At 47.6% G+C, this 19,596-nt stretch overlaps 1 protein-coding gene across 9 annotated transcripts in view; it reads right to left on the bottom strand.

Annotated features, from left to right (window-relative positions):
• Window positions 1-799: 799 nt before the first annotated feature.
• Window positions 800-19,596, bottom strand: part of SLC24A1 (solute carrier family 24 member 1) — a 25,907-nt gene continuing 7,110 nt past the window's right edge. For 5 of the 9 annotated variants that reach the window (XM_050967477.1, XM_050967478.1, XM_050967476.1 and 2 more), the window contains 8 exons: window positions 17,643-17,705; window positions 16,756-16,864; window positions 12,750-12,836; window positions 10,644-10,759; window positions 9,558-9,758; window positions 7,558-7,647; window positions 6,181-6,347; window positions 800-1,103 (listed from right to left, as the gene is read on the bottom strand). In XM_050967477.1, coding sequence (XP_050823434.1) covers window positions 854-1,103; window positions 6,181-6,347; window positions 7,558-7,647; window positions 9,558-9,758; window positions 10,644-10,759; window positions 12,750-12,836; window positions 16,756-16,864; window positions 17,643-17,705 — 1,083 coding nt within the window. In that variant the 3' untranslated portion in view covers window positions 800-853. Of the gene's footprint in view, window positions 1,104-6,180; window positions 6,370-7,557; window positions 7,648-9,557; window positions 9,759-10,643; window positions 10,760-12,749; window positions 12,837-16,755; window positions 16,865-17,642; window positions 17,706-19,596 lie in introns of those variants that run through there. The other 4 variants (XM_050967479.1, XM_050967480.1, XM_050967481.1 and 1 more) reach the window with 4 other exon arrangements.

The raw sequence follows: 19,596 nt of genomic DNA, 5'->3' as shown, positions 1-19,596 counted from the left end.
GTTTGCAGTGTGCTCTCCTAGTCCCCGAATCCTGCAAAGCAAACTGTACCAATGGACTCTTAGGTCCACATGGAGTCCCTCTGGACTTCACCATGAGTTTAGGGATCACATTGGAGAATTAGATGCCTATTTATAATGGGGCAGAGTGGATATCCTTCAGGATTGCGTTGGAACTGGTAAATGCGTTTCCCACTGAGCACAGAAATCAGTTTATTGCTCTTTCTCCAAAGAGTTTAGGGTGAAATTCTCCTCTGTTTAGAGGGACCAATTCAAGGCCTGTTCAACACTTACATCCCACTTACCCCCTATTTTGGGGGTGTAAGAAAATCAGCACTGGCTCTCTCCACAGGGCTGAATTTCACCATCAGGGTCTGATCCCACACCCATTGACAAACCTCCATTGACTTCAGTGGGTTTAGGATCAGGCCCTTTCATTAATAATTTAGACCCTGATTCTGCAAAAGACTAATAATACTCTGACTCCTGCAAAAATTGTCTGGGCTCTTTAATGACTACAAGTGGGCAGGGCCTCGGTCTTTCATCTTATTACTTCAATAGGACTACTTGCAGTGCATAACCTTTTAAACACCTGTGTGGGTCTTTGCAGGATTGGGGCCTAAATATATATTAATGCATATAAATATATTAATAGAAATCTTTAGTTGAATTTATTTCATTAAGCTTAGTTTTCACAATTTTCAGTAAGCTTACAATTGGTTTAAGTAAGTAAAACATAACTATCTCCAACCCATTTTCAAGTTCATTTACACAGACTCAGACTCAGACTCAGAGTCATACTGTCTATGGAGATCACCTCGTCGTGTGCTGCCCAAATGGTAGTTACACCCAAGCCTCATACAGATATTGGGCAGGATATGATTCTATCTTCTAGCATCACACTGATGATCAAAAATACAAAGTAAAGAGCAAACATGGTGAGCCCCAATAGTTTGTTCATTTTCCATTTAGATAGAGCAATTGAGATGATCACAAACAAAAGCATGAGAAAAAGCAGAACAATTGCACAAAACAAACCATTACTACTGACAGCAACTGAGCTGAGTCCATTGAAGACCGAATAAAGGAACCAAGGAACTGGCAAACTGTAAGTAAGGGAAAAGCAGTTTAAAGGAATGCTTAGAGAAGTTCATGCAAAACTGAATTTTAGACATAGATATAAAGCAATTGGTATCAAGATCCATGCAGAAAAACTTAATGTGCAATCTTCATTATGTTTTATCTAAAACTGACTTATCTTGCTTTCTACCCTAGGAATTGAGTTTTGGGATAGTACTCTGGACTGCTTTCATTCCTTTCATCCAGGAATCTCAAAGCACCCTAGTAATATTCATAAATTAAACCTTTTTGTACCACAAAGTCAGGTACATAAGTCTTATCTCTGTTTACAGATGGGGAAAACAGGCTTGGAGCTTGTCTTGAGTAAAGTCACACAGGAAGCCTGTGATAGATGGGAAAAAAACCTGGATCTCCTACCTCCAAATCCTGAGATTAGGCCAAGAGATCTTTGTTTCCCTCCTGAAAAACTGCTACTGGGTGATCCCAGTGTAGCCTAGGGAGGGGCACGCTCAAAACTTTTTCAGAGCATGAGCTGCATCTTAATAACCTCTTTCACAGACCACGTTTCCTCCTATGAATGGACCACTTTCCTTCCCATGTCTATCACAAAACATCCCCGCTGCACCACACCAGCTGCTACCATAAAACTGAAATGCAATATATGTGATCTGCCCTGCTAGGGCGGGGGGTGTGAAACCTAATCCCACTATCTCCTCTTGCCACTCACTTCATCTCTGCTCTCTTTCTGCTGCCCACCTCTGACTCCTCCTCCCATACGTGTGCTGCTCTAGTGCAGGGGTTTTCCAACTTCATTGCACCACAACCCCCTTTGGACAATAAAAATTAAGTGACTCCGTCAGGGGGACTGAAGTCTGAGCCCCCCGTGGGGGAGGGGGGCAAAGCTGAAGCCCCGAAGCCCAGGACTTCAGGCCTTGGGGGCCTGTAACCTGAGTCTCGATGTCCTGTGCTCCTGGGCCCCAGCAGGTCTAAGCCAGCCCTGGCGACCCCATTAAAATGGGGCTGTGACTCATCCCTGACCCACAGTTTGAGAATTGCTGCTCTAGTGCTTGGTCTCAGGTTTCTCTTCCTCTCTGTATTCTTTCCTGCTAACTTGTGCTCTTCTATCTTTGCATGTGCTGCCCAGCCACCTACGTCCACTCTTCATGACAGGTCAGGGCCCACTGACAACTGGTGTTTCCTGTCCTGCTGCTGGCTTTACTCCTGTTTCTGCAGCCCAGCAGCCCCCACATTTCTGCTGCATATGGGCCGTTCCCCTCCTGTCAGCAGTTTCCGGAGGCAGTTCTAAGCTGTAGTGCAGCCTGTGCTAGCTATGCTCCCTTATCTGGCTGCTGCCAGTTCTTCTGTCTCCGGGGCAGTCAGAGGTGGCCTCTGGGCTCCCGACCTTTTCTTTGCCTTTTGGGGGGTTTGTCTGCGGGCAGTAGGTAGCAGGCTGCTTTGTTCTCTTCCTCTTGGACCAGGGATTTAGCAGCATGGGGCTCAAGCACCTCTGCCAGCTGTCAGGGATGGCAGAGCAGCCACGCAAGCTCCCGGCAAACCTCAAAAGGGGCTTCATCTTGAGGCAGCTGTAATGGGCTCTACAGAGGGCGAATTATGCCCTGCCTGTTGTCAGCCAGCTGACCCTAGCGCTGCTAGGGCGCGGAGCCTGGGGCCAGAGAGGCTGCTTGGGACCTGTATTCCCCAGGAAGCTGCAACTCCACCACAGAAAAGCGTGACCAGGAGACATGGAACAGAACAGGGAGCGGCTCTAAGGACTTCAGCCAGCCAGCCTGGGGGACAGGGAGTCCTGGGGCAATTCAGGACCTTAAGGATAAGACTGAAGGACAAGGCTTCTGGCCCCACCGCACGTCATGAAATGGGTCCAAAGTGCCTTGGGGGTAGAAGCAGGGCTCACACTCAGCACCCCTTCCTCACAGCTTGAGGCAGGGAACTCTGGCAGTGAATTCCCATCCCTGGCCTGCGGCAGTGTGAGCCTACAAGAGACAAATCAAAGGGAGAAATTTCTAGGGGCTCAAAGCAAGGCTAGCCACAAAAGGGCCTGTCATAGACGGTATCTGTCTTTTGACTCAGACACCTCCTCCTCTGCTGCAGAAAGAGAGCTAGCAGACTGATTCTGAGCAGGACATGGACAAAATGCAACACAGGTCTTTTCCCACTGAGAAGTTTGTAACCACGTGCAAAGAGGATGTCTCCACACTTGAGTTCCAGCCTGAGCAGGCTCTTGAGCACAAGCCTCAGAGCAAATACGTCACTGCCAAATCTTCCCTCGAGGCAGTGACTTCCCTGCACTCATCCTTTTCAGGAGGTACTTCGGAAGGTGTGTGAATCTCCTGAAAATGATAAAAGCGTTGAGGCATGTTCTCAGATTCTATAAACTGCAAGAGTCAAAGAATGATCTCAAAGATATGCCCCGATCAGTGCTGTCATAGCATCTCTAGCAAAGCATATGGTTAGTCCATCCAAAGGAGACTTCTTCCCCAAGGATCAAATAGATAGGAAGGTGGAAGCCACCCTTTGATGCTTCTTCAGCCACCCTTAGAGCATCTCTAGCAGCCACATGCTCTGTTTGAGCCACTGTGTTGTGGCTGGAGGACCTTAAAGCCCTTAAGGGCGGAGACCAACCTGACTTTAAATCTATACTTAAGACAAATCTCTCTAGCAGCAGCATTCATGGCAGATGCTCCAATAGATGCTATAAAGTTTTCTGCCAGAGCCATGGCATCTAGCTCGGTGGCCAGGAGATGCATATGGCTTTGCTCCTTGGACAGTAGATACTCCAAACAAGTCCCAGGTTCAAGTCACAGGATTTCTCCTCTTTAGAAAGAAATTGGACACGATAGTGGCTGAAAACACCACTGAACCTAAACCTCCCCTCTCCCCTTTCTGCTCTCAGAAGGAACTACAAACCCGCTATCAGAGAGAGATTCTCCTTTTGTTCATCTTCCTCACAGAGGTTCCAGAGGAAAGAGAACACATATGTCAAGGGATCCAAAGAGAGAGCAGAAAACCTTAAGGGGCTCCTGCAGCCTCGAAGGACTCATTATGACAATAAGGAAATGTACTTCTCCCAAACCTGAGCTCAGGACACAGGATTTCCCACTTTCCAGACAATGAGTTGTTTCTACCACAGACGAGTGTGAGCAAGAGCTTGAAGGAGTATCCCTGGTGCAATAAAGGCTTCATCCCATCCCTTCTTCCAGTCTTCCATCACCAGCAACCCTGCCAGGTGCAAGCTGGTCCAGAATGAGTTCTCCCATCTCCTGGATATAGGAATAAGAGAAGGTGTTCCTCTAGAAGAACGCTTCTCAGCGTTTTACTCCAGCATCGTCTTTGTTCAGAAGCACCCTGGAGATGTCAGTCCCATCTTCAACCTCAAAAGACTCAACAAATGGATGAAGAAACCAAAGTTCTGGATGGAGACCTTACTTTGATCGTGAAATACCTGTTTCAAGGGAAGAGGGTGCTGCAGGTGGTGGTCCAGTAACAACCTTGCCATTTGAGCAATCCTAACGTGAAAAAAGGGGGAGGTAGGGAGGAGTTTCCTCTTCCTTCTGTTTTTCTCTTATCTCTCGCTGCTCCTATCCACCGCCTGCTACTTCCCGTGAGTAGCAGAATTGTGGGAGAGGCTGGGCTGCAGAAGGGAAATTTTCTTCCTCAATAATTTCCTTTCTGCTAGCAGCATCTCCCACAATTTTGCTACACCAGATGGCTCTGCAGCTGAGAGTCAACATTTCGTTTGGACACCTACCATATAAGCAGGGACTTACTGTACAGTCTTACTTGCCTGGCATTGGAATTAGTTACTCCTTATTCTCGCCAAGTTTCCACACAGCTTTGGAATGAATTGCCTGGCAGCAGGCCCGAGAAGGGCGCGTGGCTAGCACAGGCTATTCTATGGCCTTGAACTGTCTCCGGAAACTGCAGACGGGAGGGGAGTATGCTGCCCACCCGCAGCAGGACTGTGGGAGATGCTGCTAGCAGAAAGAAAATTACTGAGTCGGGAAATTCCCACTCTTTTACCACCTCTTTTATCGATCTGAGATCTCAAACACAGCAATGTAGAGGGATGGCAGCTCTGTTCTGGCCACTCTGAGCAGACTCCAGGGATGAAGAGCATGGGCATCCGTAGAAGCAGCCCCAGAGCAGAAGGAGGAAGCAGGATCAGGTAACTTGGCAGCAATCCAGGCCACTGGTAAGGGTTCTGTACACCACAGTCTGGTCAATCGGGAATTGCCCCACCACATGGTCAATGTTCTACTGTTTCAAAAGGCACCTAATTGTTAAACAGGCGCTTGACAGCACTATGTGCTTGGCGTCTGGCCTGAATCATTGAAAAACAAACTTTTTTTAAGTTGTGTGTTCAGATTTTTCTCTAAAGCATAGCTAGCAAAACATATTGGGCTGTGTCATGCTCTAAGTGACACTAAATGTGCAAGCCCCTTTAATTTTTTTAAATGATAAAACTATTTAATTTTGGAAAAACAGCTACTCCGTGGGTCAGATTTTAAAATTAGCAATATCAGCTGAGTGCAGCACATCTCTAGATCTTATATAAAAATGCATCAAACTGTAACAGGATCAACTCAAGTTCCATTACCCTAAACCAAAAAAAAAAACCAACAAAAAAACAATTTAAATTTTAAAAGATGTCAGCTGAGAAAGGGAAACATTCTCAGTTAAAGGAGGGACATTGTCACTGTCTCTCACGCCTTGGTGCTGAAAGATTAAATGTTTTTGAGGCACGCTGAGATCCTTGGGTAAAGCTGCTATTATTATTTATTTTGAACCACATACTCCTGGTCAGTGGCACTACAGCCATTTAGACTAAGAACTTATACCACTTAAAAAGTCTTGAGTTATTAGCATACTGCAGTACCTGGCATTGGGTTTTAGTTATAAACTCTCTCTTTGGGTCAAGTTAACTAAAGAAATCTGTTCAAATGAATGTGTCACTAATTGTCCAGCTGTCCTTTAATTTGGTTTGTATCCAACACGAAAGTAACAAGTCCAATTTAGACTGGAATAGAAATGCAGCATTTTCTAGTTCAAACCAAACGTGACTCTTAACATGTGGCTAGTACTTACCCAACAGTGATGTCAAAGATGTTGCTGCCCACAGAGCTGGAGACAGCCATGTCACCCAGACCTTTACGTGCAACAATAACGCTTGTGATGAGATCAGGGATTGAAGTCCCTGCTGCCAGGATTGTTAAACCCATAATTTCTTCTGAAATCCCAATTGTTTCTCCAACCTAGTAAACAGCGACAATGGTCCTTGGTTTTGAAACAAAAAATTTAATTAACCCTTTTCATTCCTGAAGGCTTGGTGCTGTATTTGGGTTATGATTTTATTTGAAATCCCCTTAAAGGCTGCAGCCTATTTCTGCTTTTCAAGAAACAGGATGGCCTAATTCTATAGCTTGTTTTTATATGAAATCCTTTCTTTAATGGGAATCTATTTCCTTTATCCTCTTCTAACTGCAAAGTTGTGCCTCTAAGGCACGACCAAGTGGAAGTGTGTTCAGTTCCAGTTACAGCACCTCTGTCTTGGAACCTCTCCAGAAGATGTGGAGTTATCTTTACTCTCCAAATTTAAAACTGGCCCAAATCATGATCAATTCTTTCTCTGAGTGGTCTCCCTCGTTGGACACAGTCCCGCTTGCTGACTGACATCTGTACTGTGGTTCGCTGTCCACAATTTCTGTTGATTGGTGGTTTGATTAACTACAAGATAGATGTACAATACATCACCAAATACAATTGTAGGCCCCAATCCTACAAGAGGTTGAGTATCTTTCACCTCTCCTTGAATAGCATATTGATATTAAGGCAAGGGGCATTAAGGGCACTCAGTACCACACTATATCGGACCCTATATTCTTAGAAATGTAATTAGATAAGGTTAATACACTTAAGTCCCCCACCAAAACATGCATTGATAAAAAGACGATGAAGCTAATTGTCAACTTGACATTTCTTCCACTGATGCAAAAACTCCCTTAAAAACAGGGGCTGGAAGCAAGAATTAATCTTTGTCAAATGAAAAAGGATGAAATTCAACATTCTCACTTGGGTTCTCCCAGAAGAAAATGTCTAGTGTTAATTGGATGGTAGTATCTGTAAAGTCATTGAAAACAAAGGGTAATATCTATACTACAACAGCACATCTGTGCTGCTGCCACTGTAGTACAGATGCTTCCTACATCAACAGAAAGAGTTCTTCCGTCAGTGTAACCCACTTCTCCAAGAGGTGGAAGGGAGGTCAGTGGAACAATTTTTAGGTTGACCTAATTGTGTCACACAGGATGCAAAATATTTTACAGCCCTGAGCCATGTAGCTAAGTCTATTTAATTTGTAGATGTAGTCCAGGCCAAAGGTGTCTACCACAGTGGGATATTTTCCCCCCTCTACTTGTTTTTTTGAACCACTCTTTGTTTCTAGATAGAAAAAGAACCTTTTACCTGATGTGCCCACCACACCATGAGGTAGGAGAATGCTGCAATCCAGGCGATGGCTCCTAGAAATGTGATGGCAAAGAAGTTTCTAGACCTCTGTTCAAAGCAAGTTTGAAAAGAAAACGATTAGGGGTCTGATCTTCCCAACAGCCTGATCCACCCTCCATCACTTCACCTCAGGCAATTATTTTAACATGGCCCTATAGTCTCTGGTATCATTTTGCTTGATTTTTTCACATCTCTTCACTTGGGTGGTTGCTTAAAACAAGCTGCACCGTGCTTAAGTTTTCAGTCCATGCTATTTTACTGTGTTTCATCCCACTGCCAGTATTTTTCGCAGAGTCTCTTGCATCCTGTCACGTGACTGTTCCGTGGGCAGACTTTACCCTCATTGCTAACAACCTACAGCCATGAGGTAGAGCAGTGGTTCTCAAACCTGGGGTCACCAACGCTGCTGGCTCAAGTTATAGGTCTGGGGTTGAAGCCCTTGGGCTTCAGCTTTGCCCCCACCCTGCCAGGGGCGATGGGGCTCGGGTTTTGGCTTTGCGTCCCTCCCCCCCACACACACAGGGGGTGGTGGGGGTCGAGCGGGCTCCTGGGGTTGTGTAGTAATTTTTGTTGTCAGAAGGGGGTCATGGTGCAGTAAAGTTTGAGAACCGCTGCAGTAGAGAAATGTCTGATGTAACCAGTGCCACTAGGTGCTATGACTCCTCGCTGCTACTGAAATGCCCTGGATCTAGGCAGCAGTCGTGTATAGTAATTCAGCCTCCTATCGGTTAATGTGCTCTATGGCTAGCGCTATGCAGCCACAGACACAATTTTTGTTTATTTCTTTACATTTTTCAGTGTTTGCTTAAAAAAAAAAAGGTGGTGATGCGAGGAGTGACATTTTCTGGCTCCTAAGAAGTATAATGAACGCAGCGGCAGTGCAAAGCGGCCCACGCTTCCCTGCCAATCTGCCTCCCACGCAACACGGACCGACTCCTTGGTGAGGACAGAGGGTAGCTCAGGCTCTGGGCTCATCCTGTTGTTAACCTCTCTTCTGCCTCTGCCAGCTGAGACTGCCAGCTGCAGCGGTGGTTTCTGGGACTGCCACTGCTGCCGCTGTTTCCTAGAGGAGTCTCTGCTACTCGGCATTAGCCACTGCCTGCTGATTTGCCTTGTAACATTCAGGGGAAGAATACCTGCTTTCAGTTACTTCTCGCCTTTGAAAGCAACCCCAGTCCCAGAACTGGGGCTCCAGCTTCCACTCCCATCAGTGGGAAGTAGGTACTGTGACAGACCCAGACCAGTGGGGTACAGGAGTCTGGTAGAGGGCAAATATACTGGTCACTGGATGAGTAGTTTTCTGTTCCCTAGGTGACCAGAGCAGGGGCTGCTCTAGAGTAATCAGGAACCTGCTAGAACCAATTAAGGCAGACAGGCTGATTAGAACACCTGCAGCCAATCAAGGCAGGCTAATCAGGGCACCTGGGTTTAAAAAGGAGCTCACTCCAGTCAGGCAGGGGGGTGGGGGAGCCAGAAGAGAGGAAGTGTGTGTGAGGAGCTGGGAGCAAGAGGCACAAGGAGCTGAGGGTGAGAGGGTGTGCTGCTGGAGGACTGAGAAGTACAAGTTTTATCAGACACCAGGAGGAAGGTCCTGGGGTGAGGATAAAGAAGGTGTTTGGAGGAGGCCATGGGGAAGTAGCCCAGGGAGTTGTAGCTGTCATGCAGCTGTTACAGGAGGCACTATAGACAGCTGCAATCCACAGGGCCCTGGGCTGGAACCCAGCGTAGAGGGCGGGCCCGGGTTCCCCCCAAACCTCCCAACTCCTGATCAGACCCAAACTGTGGGAAAGATCACTGAGGTGAGCAAATCTGCCAGTAAGTGCAGGACCCACCAAGGTAGAGGAGGAACTTTGTCACAGTACATAGAGGCCCGAGCTATCTATGGGGAAAATAGATAGTGGCTCTTTTGCTAATAAAGCTTTATCCATCGCAGTGGCATAAAGAAAGTAAAATCTTACTGGGTTCCTAACATCGGGCACTGTGAGCCAGAGAGGGAACACAACAGGCAGGAGGAAAAGGTAAATAGCTTGTTTTCTCCGGGTCTCTGGCCATTTGAGGGATAACGGCTCATCATTTTCTTCCTCCTCCTCCTCATCCTCACTCTCATCATCACAATCTTCCTCCTCCTCAGAGCTGCTGCCTTCTATATCCGGAGAGAGCTGTGAACCAAAAAAACAACCAACCCCCCCCCAACATATTTTGAAACAACTAGAAGTCTACATTGACAGCTCCACATGTGTGTGTGCATTCACACACACAGCTGTGAATGACTCAGTATGGTCCTCTCCCCCAGGGCAGAGATCTAGTTTTTGATTATCCCATTTGCAAATATTTGCAGAACAGTCCATCCCACAAGTCACCATTATGTGACCACATTGTGAAGGATCCTATCTCAGTGCCAGCGCCCAGAGAGGCTGCAGTCAGACTCCTGAATATCTTAAGTATGTGTATTGCAGTACTGCCCAGAGGCCCTGGTCATGGATCAGGACCCCATTGTGTTGGGCACTGGAGACACACAGACAATACATGTTATCTGGCTTTAAAACCACCAGGTCATCAACACAGCAAAATAGCCTCATCTCTTTAAAGGGGCCACTGTCCCTTCCCTGGGTTAGGACACATCATTAAAACAAAAAGAACTGCCATAGAGGACGACAGTCTTTGCGCTAACTAGTTTACACAGGTTGTGATAAGCCTCATTTCCGCTGCAGAGTCACTTACTCCTTGAGCAGTCTCTCCGAAATCCATGGGGCACCTTGAGGAGTAGGGCAGTATACGACGTAAGGCTACCACAGCCCACTGCTGTAGTACCTCTGAGCCTGCATTTAACTAGAAGGAGCATTTTTGGGTCTTAGCTGACTGGGTCTAACTAGTTACTTGTGTTAGGGCTCTCTGTTGGCACTCAAGATAACTTGTTACTACAAGGACGGTCTATTTAGAGTGGCTAATGACTTGAGTTGGGTTGTGCCCTCTTTCACCGGACACGGCTCTGAGGTTTTGGCCTGGACTGAGCTCTTGTTCCATGTGGCTCCAGTTCCCAATACCTGCCCGCCAGGCGGTGTGTCCACACTGTGTTCATCCTCCTCCACGCTGAGGTTGGAGTCGCTGGCAGGCGTTACTTGAACAGTGGTTGCTAATTCTGCTTCCGCTTTGTTCTCTGCTTGAAAGGATAAGAGAGAGAGCTGGGCCCAGCAGTAAGAGATGACCTCCCCGCATCAGCAGGGAGTGCCAGCAAAAGCAGGGCACAATCAGGCCTGCTAACCTTAGACATAAGGTTGTTGCAGCAGCTTTGCCTCGCATCTTTGTGCCGGGGCATCACTCATGTAATACCCATGTGGCTAAAGGCAGATATAGCAAGGAGAGGGAGTGCTGACTGGCTGATCGCTAATGGACACAGAGTTTGAAAATTCTATTAAAGCCCGCCTCAGCAACCAGGCAGGATGCAGGGCTCTGCTTCCTTCTTTCCACCATGACAGGGGCATTCTCTAGGGGTTGGTGGTGTTCAAGGTTTCTCAGAAGCGACTGTTCTGGCTGACAGGCTTTAATCCCTAATCACCAGGCACATGTCCAAAGAGAAAAGTGCTGACACCTGATAACACAAAGGAAAAAAATCCCCAGACTCCTCTGTGCTGGTCCCTCCAGGAATCTAATTAACCCATGTAACCGAAAGCAAGAGAAACCTAAAAACAGCCGCTCAGAACAGTGCTGGAACATGGATATTGCATAGTGGTGGGAAGAGGGGCACTGAGAGAGAATGGGATCTTGACATGCTGCTGCAATGTGGCTTAGTGAATACGTTCTGGGCCCATCTATATAGCCAAATCTGCCAGGTCAGGGGATCATGTTATGACAGGATCATACCTAGATTAAAAGCAGCAAAGAATCCTGTGGCACCTTATAGACTAACAGACGTTTTGGAGCATGAGCTTTCATGGGTGAATACCCCATGTCTGTTAGTCTATAAGGTGCCACAGGATTCTTTGCTGCTTTTACAGATCCAGACTAACACGGCTACCCCTCTGATACTTGATACCTAGACTAGTATTGTAGGATGGTTTGGCTTGAGCTGTGCAGGCTGAACCTAACTCCCTTATAATGGTCTTAGTGATCCTGTTTTTACAACTTTGTACCAATGTGAGGTCAGGCTTTCAGAAGCTGTCATTGGCACGTGTCACTTGGGGGTTGCATAATGAGATGCACAGAAGTGGAACTTCGAAAACATCTGGCCTGAGGATATAGCACAGTTTGGTAACATGGACAGGATGTAGCCTAGGCCCGTCTATACAGGAAAGATCCTCTAGCAGGCAGATCCTCACCTGCGGTAAATAGTTATGGCTCTCCTGAATTCAGAGGAACTATGACAATTGGCTGAGGCTATGCTCCCAGATCTTTATTTAGGGCTTAACCACAGCTTAGTCCTCACCTACACAGGCAAGACCAAATTATGTGGTCAGGGCACTCCAGTGGTATGGCACCGCGCCTGCGGAGATGGGCACTTCAGTGTGAATTTTATTCATCCACTTTCAGATGGCTCCAGCCCCACGAATAGCACAGATCCATGTTGCAGCGCTGGACAGTTACCACCTCTATAAATGCTAGCTCAAGCAGCCTATGAATCGCTACTGAAATAGATAAAGCCAGCAACTATTCAGAAGACAATTGCACCGGACATTTCGTACTGTGTGTCCCCTCAGTCACCCTGCCACGTTCCAGTTGAGGAGACAGACCCAGTTCCCAGGCTAAGGCTCTTTTGTTTGTTTTAAGGAACAAATCCCATTTGCAGCCCCTGGTGTCTTAGTGATGCATCAGCATCCAGCTGCTGAGCGTAATGGCACAATCTTCCCTTCTGATTGAATAGCCGGGCTCATCCCCATCATTTCCATTTGGATGCTTATTTAACTAATGCACTCCCAGGGCTCTGCAGGAATGAACTTGACTGCCAGCTCTTGGCACCCGTGTATATCTCCCGACCATTTGCGGCTGCTTTTGCATAGACAGCTGCATGTGGTCAGTGTTCACGGAGTGGAAGAGTGTGTTGCACAGCTTCATTTCATGGGCAGCCCTGGATCTGCAGCACTGGTGAGGTGAGAAGGTACAGTGCAAAGCAAAAAGACTTTACAGGCAAATGGCACAGGTTGCCTTGAGCTCACCTTCTGGTTTCACTCCTTGTCTGACCTGAGAGCCTAGTTTGCCCGTGGCCAAGTTGCTCATGATGTCAAGCTTGTCTTTAAACTTTGCTGGGAATGAAAAGAGGGACAGGCCTGTCATCAGGTGTAAGGAATTAACTCCCACTCAGTGAGCCTTGTAGTATGGGCTGCAGTCAACCCTCAGACCCAAGTTGTTTTCAGCTCTAGTGTTGCTAGCTGACCAGGATTGTTATAGTCTCCAGGCAGTTAGCACTTCAATAATTATCCCTGAGCTCTTAAAGGGTGGTTTGCCTGAAATCTAAAATAACCACCTTTGAAAGAAAATCTGGATAAAATGTGGGGGGAGAGAGGGAGCACAGCGTTCCTTCCGGTGCATCAGCGGGGCCGATATTCAATGCTGCAGAGCGAGCGGATGCGGAAGGAAGGCATTTTGAGGTAAGATGCTGCTGTTACCTGAGTAGTGATGACTTTGCTCAGTTTTTGATTACATGAAAACTAAAGCAGCTCCTCCTCTGTCATGTGACTGGAGAAGAGGTTTGGCCAGAGTGCCTGCAGCCTGGCCAACCCAGGGTCTGGGATGAGAAATGCTCTTTACATTTCATTGACCACAAAAATGACAAACTCCTCTTCACTGCAGTGTTAACTCATGTCATTGGCTTGTGGATTAGCTTGGCCCAGTTGTGAGCAGTCACACCACAAAGCCTCCTACTTGAGTTACCATGTGCTCACGGGCACTGTGCTCCCCCATGTGTGGTGCTAGAACATCTGGGGAGTACAGCCCCTGGTTCTTTGCAGTAAGCTGAGCTGCTCTATAATTCTTTCCCCGTGAATTGTGGGAGAACCTGGCTGTCCTTGTGGGAAAGCATTGGAGTACTATCAGCATTTGAGTGGTTCACCAAATGTGGGGAGGTTACTAGCCCCAGTGCGAGCAGCACTGGGGAGATCCCAGGATGGGCCAGCTAGCCTGGGTTGAAAGCACCACTAAGTTCCGGTGAGAGGTTTTGAGGGTGGAGGGGATAGATTAACATTTCAGGTTGTTCTGCAGGGGATCGTGTGAGGACAGCTGTTCACATGCTCGTCCGGTATTATCTCTAGCTACCAATCACAAATACAGAAGGGTTTCCTAAGTGTGAGTGTTGTGCACATCGGGGCTCCAGGCTGAACAGTAATTTTAATAATACTGTGCCTGATCTTGGGACAAGAACCTATCTGAATGTTAACTGGGAATTCTTAAGTAATCAGTATAATTAATACATAATCCATACATCAGGCAACACTAGTGTCTCAGGCCACGATCTCCTAGCACCTGACAAAGGCAGCTGGATGTCAGAGTTGGTAGGGGCATTTTTAGCCAAATGATATTTCAGTGAGAAATGGGATGGAAGGAGGAGTTGGAAAAATTGAAGCTCTGTGTTTTTAGTTTTCCAGTCCACTCTAGCTCTCATCCCCCTGGTACTGATGGGAAAGGATGAATCAGAGCTCAGAGCCAAACTCCCTGCGGCCTTACCCCTTGTATTGTCATTGAACCGTGTGCAGAGTGGGTATGGAATGCTCCAAGACTGAGCTCCCCCATTGCTGTGCACAGATGCAAACAGCTAGGTGCTCTGGCAAATGCCCAGTCTCGCTCTCTAACCACTAGACCACCCTGTCTCCCTGATAGCCTCCCGGCTGCTAGTGGGAGATAAAGCACTTGCATTGCAGAGGGGTTGGCTCAGGGCAGCCAGGCCCCAGCACCGAACTGGACTAAGCTGTTGGCTCCCTGCCCTTGCCTAAGCTAAGACTATGGAGTCCTCTATCAGTGGAGTGTGAGGGCATCTCTCAGTCAAGATAAACTCATTAGATTCTGGCCTGCCTGGCCACTGGCATGCAGTTTGCATGCGATCAGCCTCAGTGATTTGAAAGTGGGACATTAATTCTCCTGACATGCACTCCAAGGAGGGGGTGTCATTGGCCAAAGAGCCTGCATCTCCTGAAGGCTGGTGCAGGTAGAAAGGGTATTTGTAGGTTAAGTCTCTGTCCGTGCTCTGGCTTATTCAGCAGCCTCGCCCCAGCACCGCCTTGCCCCCATTTATCCTGGTGGTGCTGTTTACGCTGCCTGTGTTCAGGACTCCTCACGGAGTTAAGGCTTTGGCAGTATTTTGGGGGGGGGGGAGGGCGGGAGGAGAGGACGACACTGTAATCGAGGTGGGCTATCAAGATACCGCACTAGGCCCTGAATAATCCAAAGTAACTGAACAGTGGGGGCTGGTTAAATTCAGTAAGTCCTCCATAAACCCTTGGTCCAATGCAGGAGCCATACTTGTGAGAAAAAGACAGTTGGGAAAATACTGTTATTTTCACCTATGTTTTAATCCTTCCCAGACTGACTTGTCTCTGCTGATGGCTAATGGTATGCTTTCCTTTAGCAAAGCAATAAACAAAACCCACTGCAGAATGGTTTGTTTTCTCCATTCCAGGTGGCAGCTTCTTTCCTTCCTTCAGCACATGTGGCACTATTGTTTGCAAATTACCCATGAATCTGAGCTTTGTCTCTCACGGAGAAGCTATCAGTTAGCTATCAGGTAACTTGTGTCAGCCTGCGCATTTCAGCAGCCTAACAACTACTAGAAGATCTGTGTCAGATATCCCGCCTTCCTGGTTTGGTTGTTAATTTCTTGTATATTCCTCTTTTGGAATTGGCTTCAAGCATTTCACGCCAGGAGATCAGCATGGCCTCCTGAAAAGAACTGGTAGCCCCAATTCTGTTGTTCTGCATCCTCATCCTGCCTAGCTGTAAAGCTCAGAGGGCCAAATGCAGCTGCAGTGTAACGAGGAAAACCCCCTAAAGTCACTGTTGATCTGTTTCTCTTCAATTGCTAGTTTAATCTGTTTAGATGCATTCTTTTTTCTATAGTGCCTGTGACTCTGACAGACCAGTTCAGGTCAGAGGAACAGGCCAGTTAACTTACGTCTGAATATTAAAGGAATGTTAAGTGTACTAATTCACTGGAGTGTTCATATGGGTCAAAGGAAATGTGAATGATATTGTCTGCACTTATCTATAACCTGTTGATTGCCATCAATTTACATGATGTATATCCCTGTACTTAATTAACCCTAGATCAAAAGTGGGTGTTAGTATCACTTCTGATACTGTTTCATCAAGTTCACACATCAAGTAAATTCTCATCTTAATACTTTTGTTATACATGCTAGAGAGCTGCAATTATATATTAGAGGCAAAATTAGTTAGTGCTTTAATTAACATTTTGAAACCATGCCTACAGCCACTGGAAATCCTGGGGCACTATGGTGCCACCTCCATAACATAAGGGGAGAGGCTGGCATCATATGGAAAACACCAGATGCTGCATGCTGGTTGGAAGCAAGTTGACCTCAGTAAGAACCAAAGGCCTCGGGTTAGGGTTGTAATTTTAAGAGAGTTGTGTGTTACTAAAGTAAGAGCACTCAGCCTTCCAAAGCACATTGATGTCAGATTTACCCTCAGCAATCTCTACATTGCTTATTTTATAGCCTGGTGAAAAGAAAACATCTGGCTAAAATTCACGGCACCATTAAACATCAGCTTGGAAAGATGCGCATTTTTATGTGACCAGTCATCCTTCATCTGCTGGGGAAACTGTTCAGCACCACAGCAACAACAGATCTGCTGAATTTGTCCTTGCTTGCCTCTTCCCAGGTATGTTTAATGGGTCTGGGTGGTTTTTGTTGTAATAACAGCTCCCAAAGCACATCAGAAATGGAGTGCCATTTCCTCCAGGCACAGGGCCCTTGATCAGAGAGGCCTGAGGTTTGGAAAAGACTCCCATTCTGAAATAATTATATGCACACACTGCTGTGGATCAGCTCCTCAGCTGCTGCAAACTGGAATAGCCGAACTGATTTGAATGGAGCTATGCTGATTTTCGCCAGCCAAGGACCTGATCCTGTATATATCACTGTGAGTTTTGCCTGCATCCAGGCTACAGAACTGAGTGTCGAATAAGACAGAGGTGGGGCGTTAGCTCACCTTCGGCCAGGGGGTCCAGGGTGTGGATCATGAGCTGGAAGATGGTGGTGCGCATGTGGCTGTTGTGCAGAGAGGCGGAGCTGCCTCCTCGCTGTAAGGATGGCATGAGCTGTAGAACAGAGTGAATGTATAACACAGCCATTAATACCAGGCCCTTTTGCTATTTCCCCACAGTCAGACTATTCCTGTTGTTCAGTACTGTCTTTTAGTGCTGGTGAAAGCGGGATTGACACCCTGGGAGACTGATGTCCCCAAGCCAATCAGCAGGGCCAGGACAGGCAGCAACAATGCAGGTTTCCCATCCCTGCCTCACTAATGTGTCTCAGCCAGCTCTAGGGAAGAGAGAGGAGTTCAGTCTCCATAGGCTATCCATGGCCTCTCTGCAGAGACTGCCAACAAGGAGGTTCCTAAATTAGGCCCTGATCCAGCAAAGCATATGCTTTAAGTTGAGCATGTGCTTAAGCTGTTGTCTGGCTTGGGGCCTTAGTTTCAGTTATGCTGGTTTATCTGTTGTGGGCTTTTGTCTGCTGGGAAATGGACTGAGAATCATCAACATTACTTTGACTAAGCCTGCCTCTCTGATCAAGCTCACAGTATCCCTGAGAGTAGTATCAGATTACAGCACTTGGCTATCCTGAGACAACAAGCCAGTTTCTGCCTCAGTTTCCATTTGCTCAATGCCCATGACTGCTCCTCTTCACAAAGGCAGAATTTGGTCCATATTTCCTTACACTGAGAAGAGGACACATTCTGAAAAGAGTTTTTCCTTTCCTTTCCTGCCCAACATAACAGTTTCTGCTTGGTGCATCTATTTAAATTCAGGGCTGGTTCCAGCTGCAATACATCCAGATCCATACAGTGTTGCACAGACTATTATATCCACCTACCTCCAGTCTCTTGCTGTCATCTGAGTGCTTTGCTCCATCCCTTGCAACTGACCCATTGCCTTGCTGCATGGAAACAAGAATATAAAATTGTGGGAATGCCATTAGTTCTTCATCAACCTGCACGGACGCTGCCCTTGCATGGAAGTGTTTTTCAAATCTCTACCTATGAGGTTTGCTCACAGAACTGGAGTCACACACTTGCCTCAGTGGGGAGAAGCTCATGGTCACATAGAGGGGTAGGGGGAGTGGCCTGGAAACCCTATAGATCCCCAGGGTCTGTGAGCAAGACAAAACACAGTCGTATGGAACTTGTGCCAGTCCCAGGATGGCCTCCTCTTCTGCAGTGCTTCCTGAGGAGCTGGATAAGAAGATGCCTTACTCATCTTCTGAGAGGGAGAGCAGGTGCAGAGGGGGTTAATCCTGCACTGTGCAATGTGCCTTCCACACATGGAGTCTGGGATCATATTTCTTGCTCATGGCTGGTTCCAGCACCTATACAGTTGTCTGCTGTCTCACAGCTAGAATTCTCCCTTAGTTCAAAGAGCAGGGGCTTGTGCCTTGGATGCAGAAGACCCCGTGTTTGTTCTTGCTGTTGACCATGGTGTGTGTATCGATGTATGCATGCAGCTGAGGTTACATATGGGTTTCCTATCAGAAATCTGCCATGTTCAGAGGGGAGCATAATTCATGGACTGGCACCTCCTGGGCCCCACACTGACCCACCCTCCAACCATGGATCTCCAACCCAATCTTGCTCCCTTTGTTCAGCTTCTTTTAAGAGAGCAAGAGGGGGCTGGAAAATGTTCAAGAAAATGGAAAAACTCTTAGAAAAACTGTTTCCCATTCTATCAGGTTGTCTTGCAGCATTTGTGCATGTCTCCTGATTTACGTTGAGCGCTCTCTGCACCACTCATCCCTTTTGGTATCATTCTTTGGTCTTTGCTCCTTTTCAAATTCTGTACAGAAAAGGTGCAATGATACTACAATGACACATAGTTTTCATATACCACAGGAGTCAGTAGCCTAGACTGCTCAGCATCTAGCCCAGGGGAGGGCAAACTACAGCCAGTGGGCCGGATCAGGCCCATCAGGGCTTCCAATCCGGCATGGGGGATTGCTAGCCCTGTGGCACAGCGGGGGCTAAGGCAGGCTCCCTGCCTTCCCTGGCCCTGCGCCGCTCCCGGAAGCGGCTGGCACCACATTCCTGTGGCCCTTTGGGGAGGCAGAGGGCTCCATGCACTGCCCTCGCCTGCAGGCACCACCCCACGCAGATCCCATTGTCTGGGAACGGGGAACCATGGCCAATGGGAGCTTTGGGGGTGGTACCCGCAGGCAAGGGCAGCATGTGGCAAAGCCGCCTGCCCCACCCCACCCCCAGGAGCCACTGACGGACATGCTGGACACTTCCGGGAGCAGCACAGGGCCAGGACAGGCAGAAAGTCTGCCTTAGCCCCACTGCGCGCCACTGCCACCCTGGAGCCAGTTGAGGTAAGCGGCACCAGGCTGGAGCCTGCGCTCCTCCTGCACCCCAACCCCCTGCCTTGAGGCCCCTGCCGCACCCCACACTCCCTCCCGCACCCCAACCCCCTGCCCCAGCCCTACGTTAATGACCCTGCATACAATTTCCCCAGCCAGATGTGGCCCACCCCTGATCTAGCCTGACAGGTGAAAGGGAAGGGTTATGATCCTTATATTGTTTAGATTCAAACAACCAAAGAAATGCTCCTGTTAGCTCCGAGAATGCGCATTTCAAGCCGATGTGTCTTCTGTGGTTCCTGAATGCTAATGTAGGCCCTGAATCTCCACCACTGAATGGGACTGAATCATCTAGTTCCCACGAATGACAGCTGCGTGGAAAATCCCATACATCTCTCTGAACATGCAGAGGTGCACCTAATGGATACAGTCGGAGTTGTTCTACAGTTGAGCCCCCTTTGAATGGATTATGGACTTT

The sequence above is a fragment of the Gopherus flavomarginatus genome, chromosome 9 (assembly GCF_025201925.1).
Source record: "Gopherus flavomarginatus isolate rGopFla2 chromosome 9, rGopFla2.mat.asm, whole genome shotgun sequence".
Classification (NCBI taxonomy): domain Eukaryota; kingdom Metazoa; phylum Chordata; order Testudines; family Testudinidae; genus Gopherus; species Gopherus flavomarginatus.
Note: the sequence above shows the minus strand (reverse complement) of the source record. Positions and strands in the feature narration are given on the sequence as shown.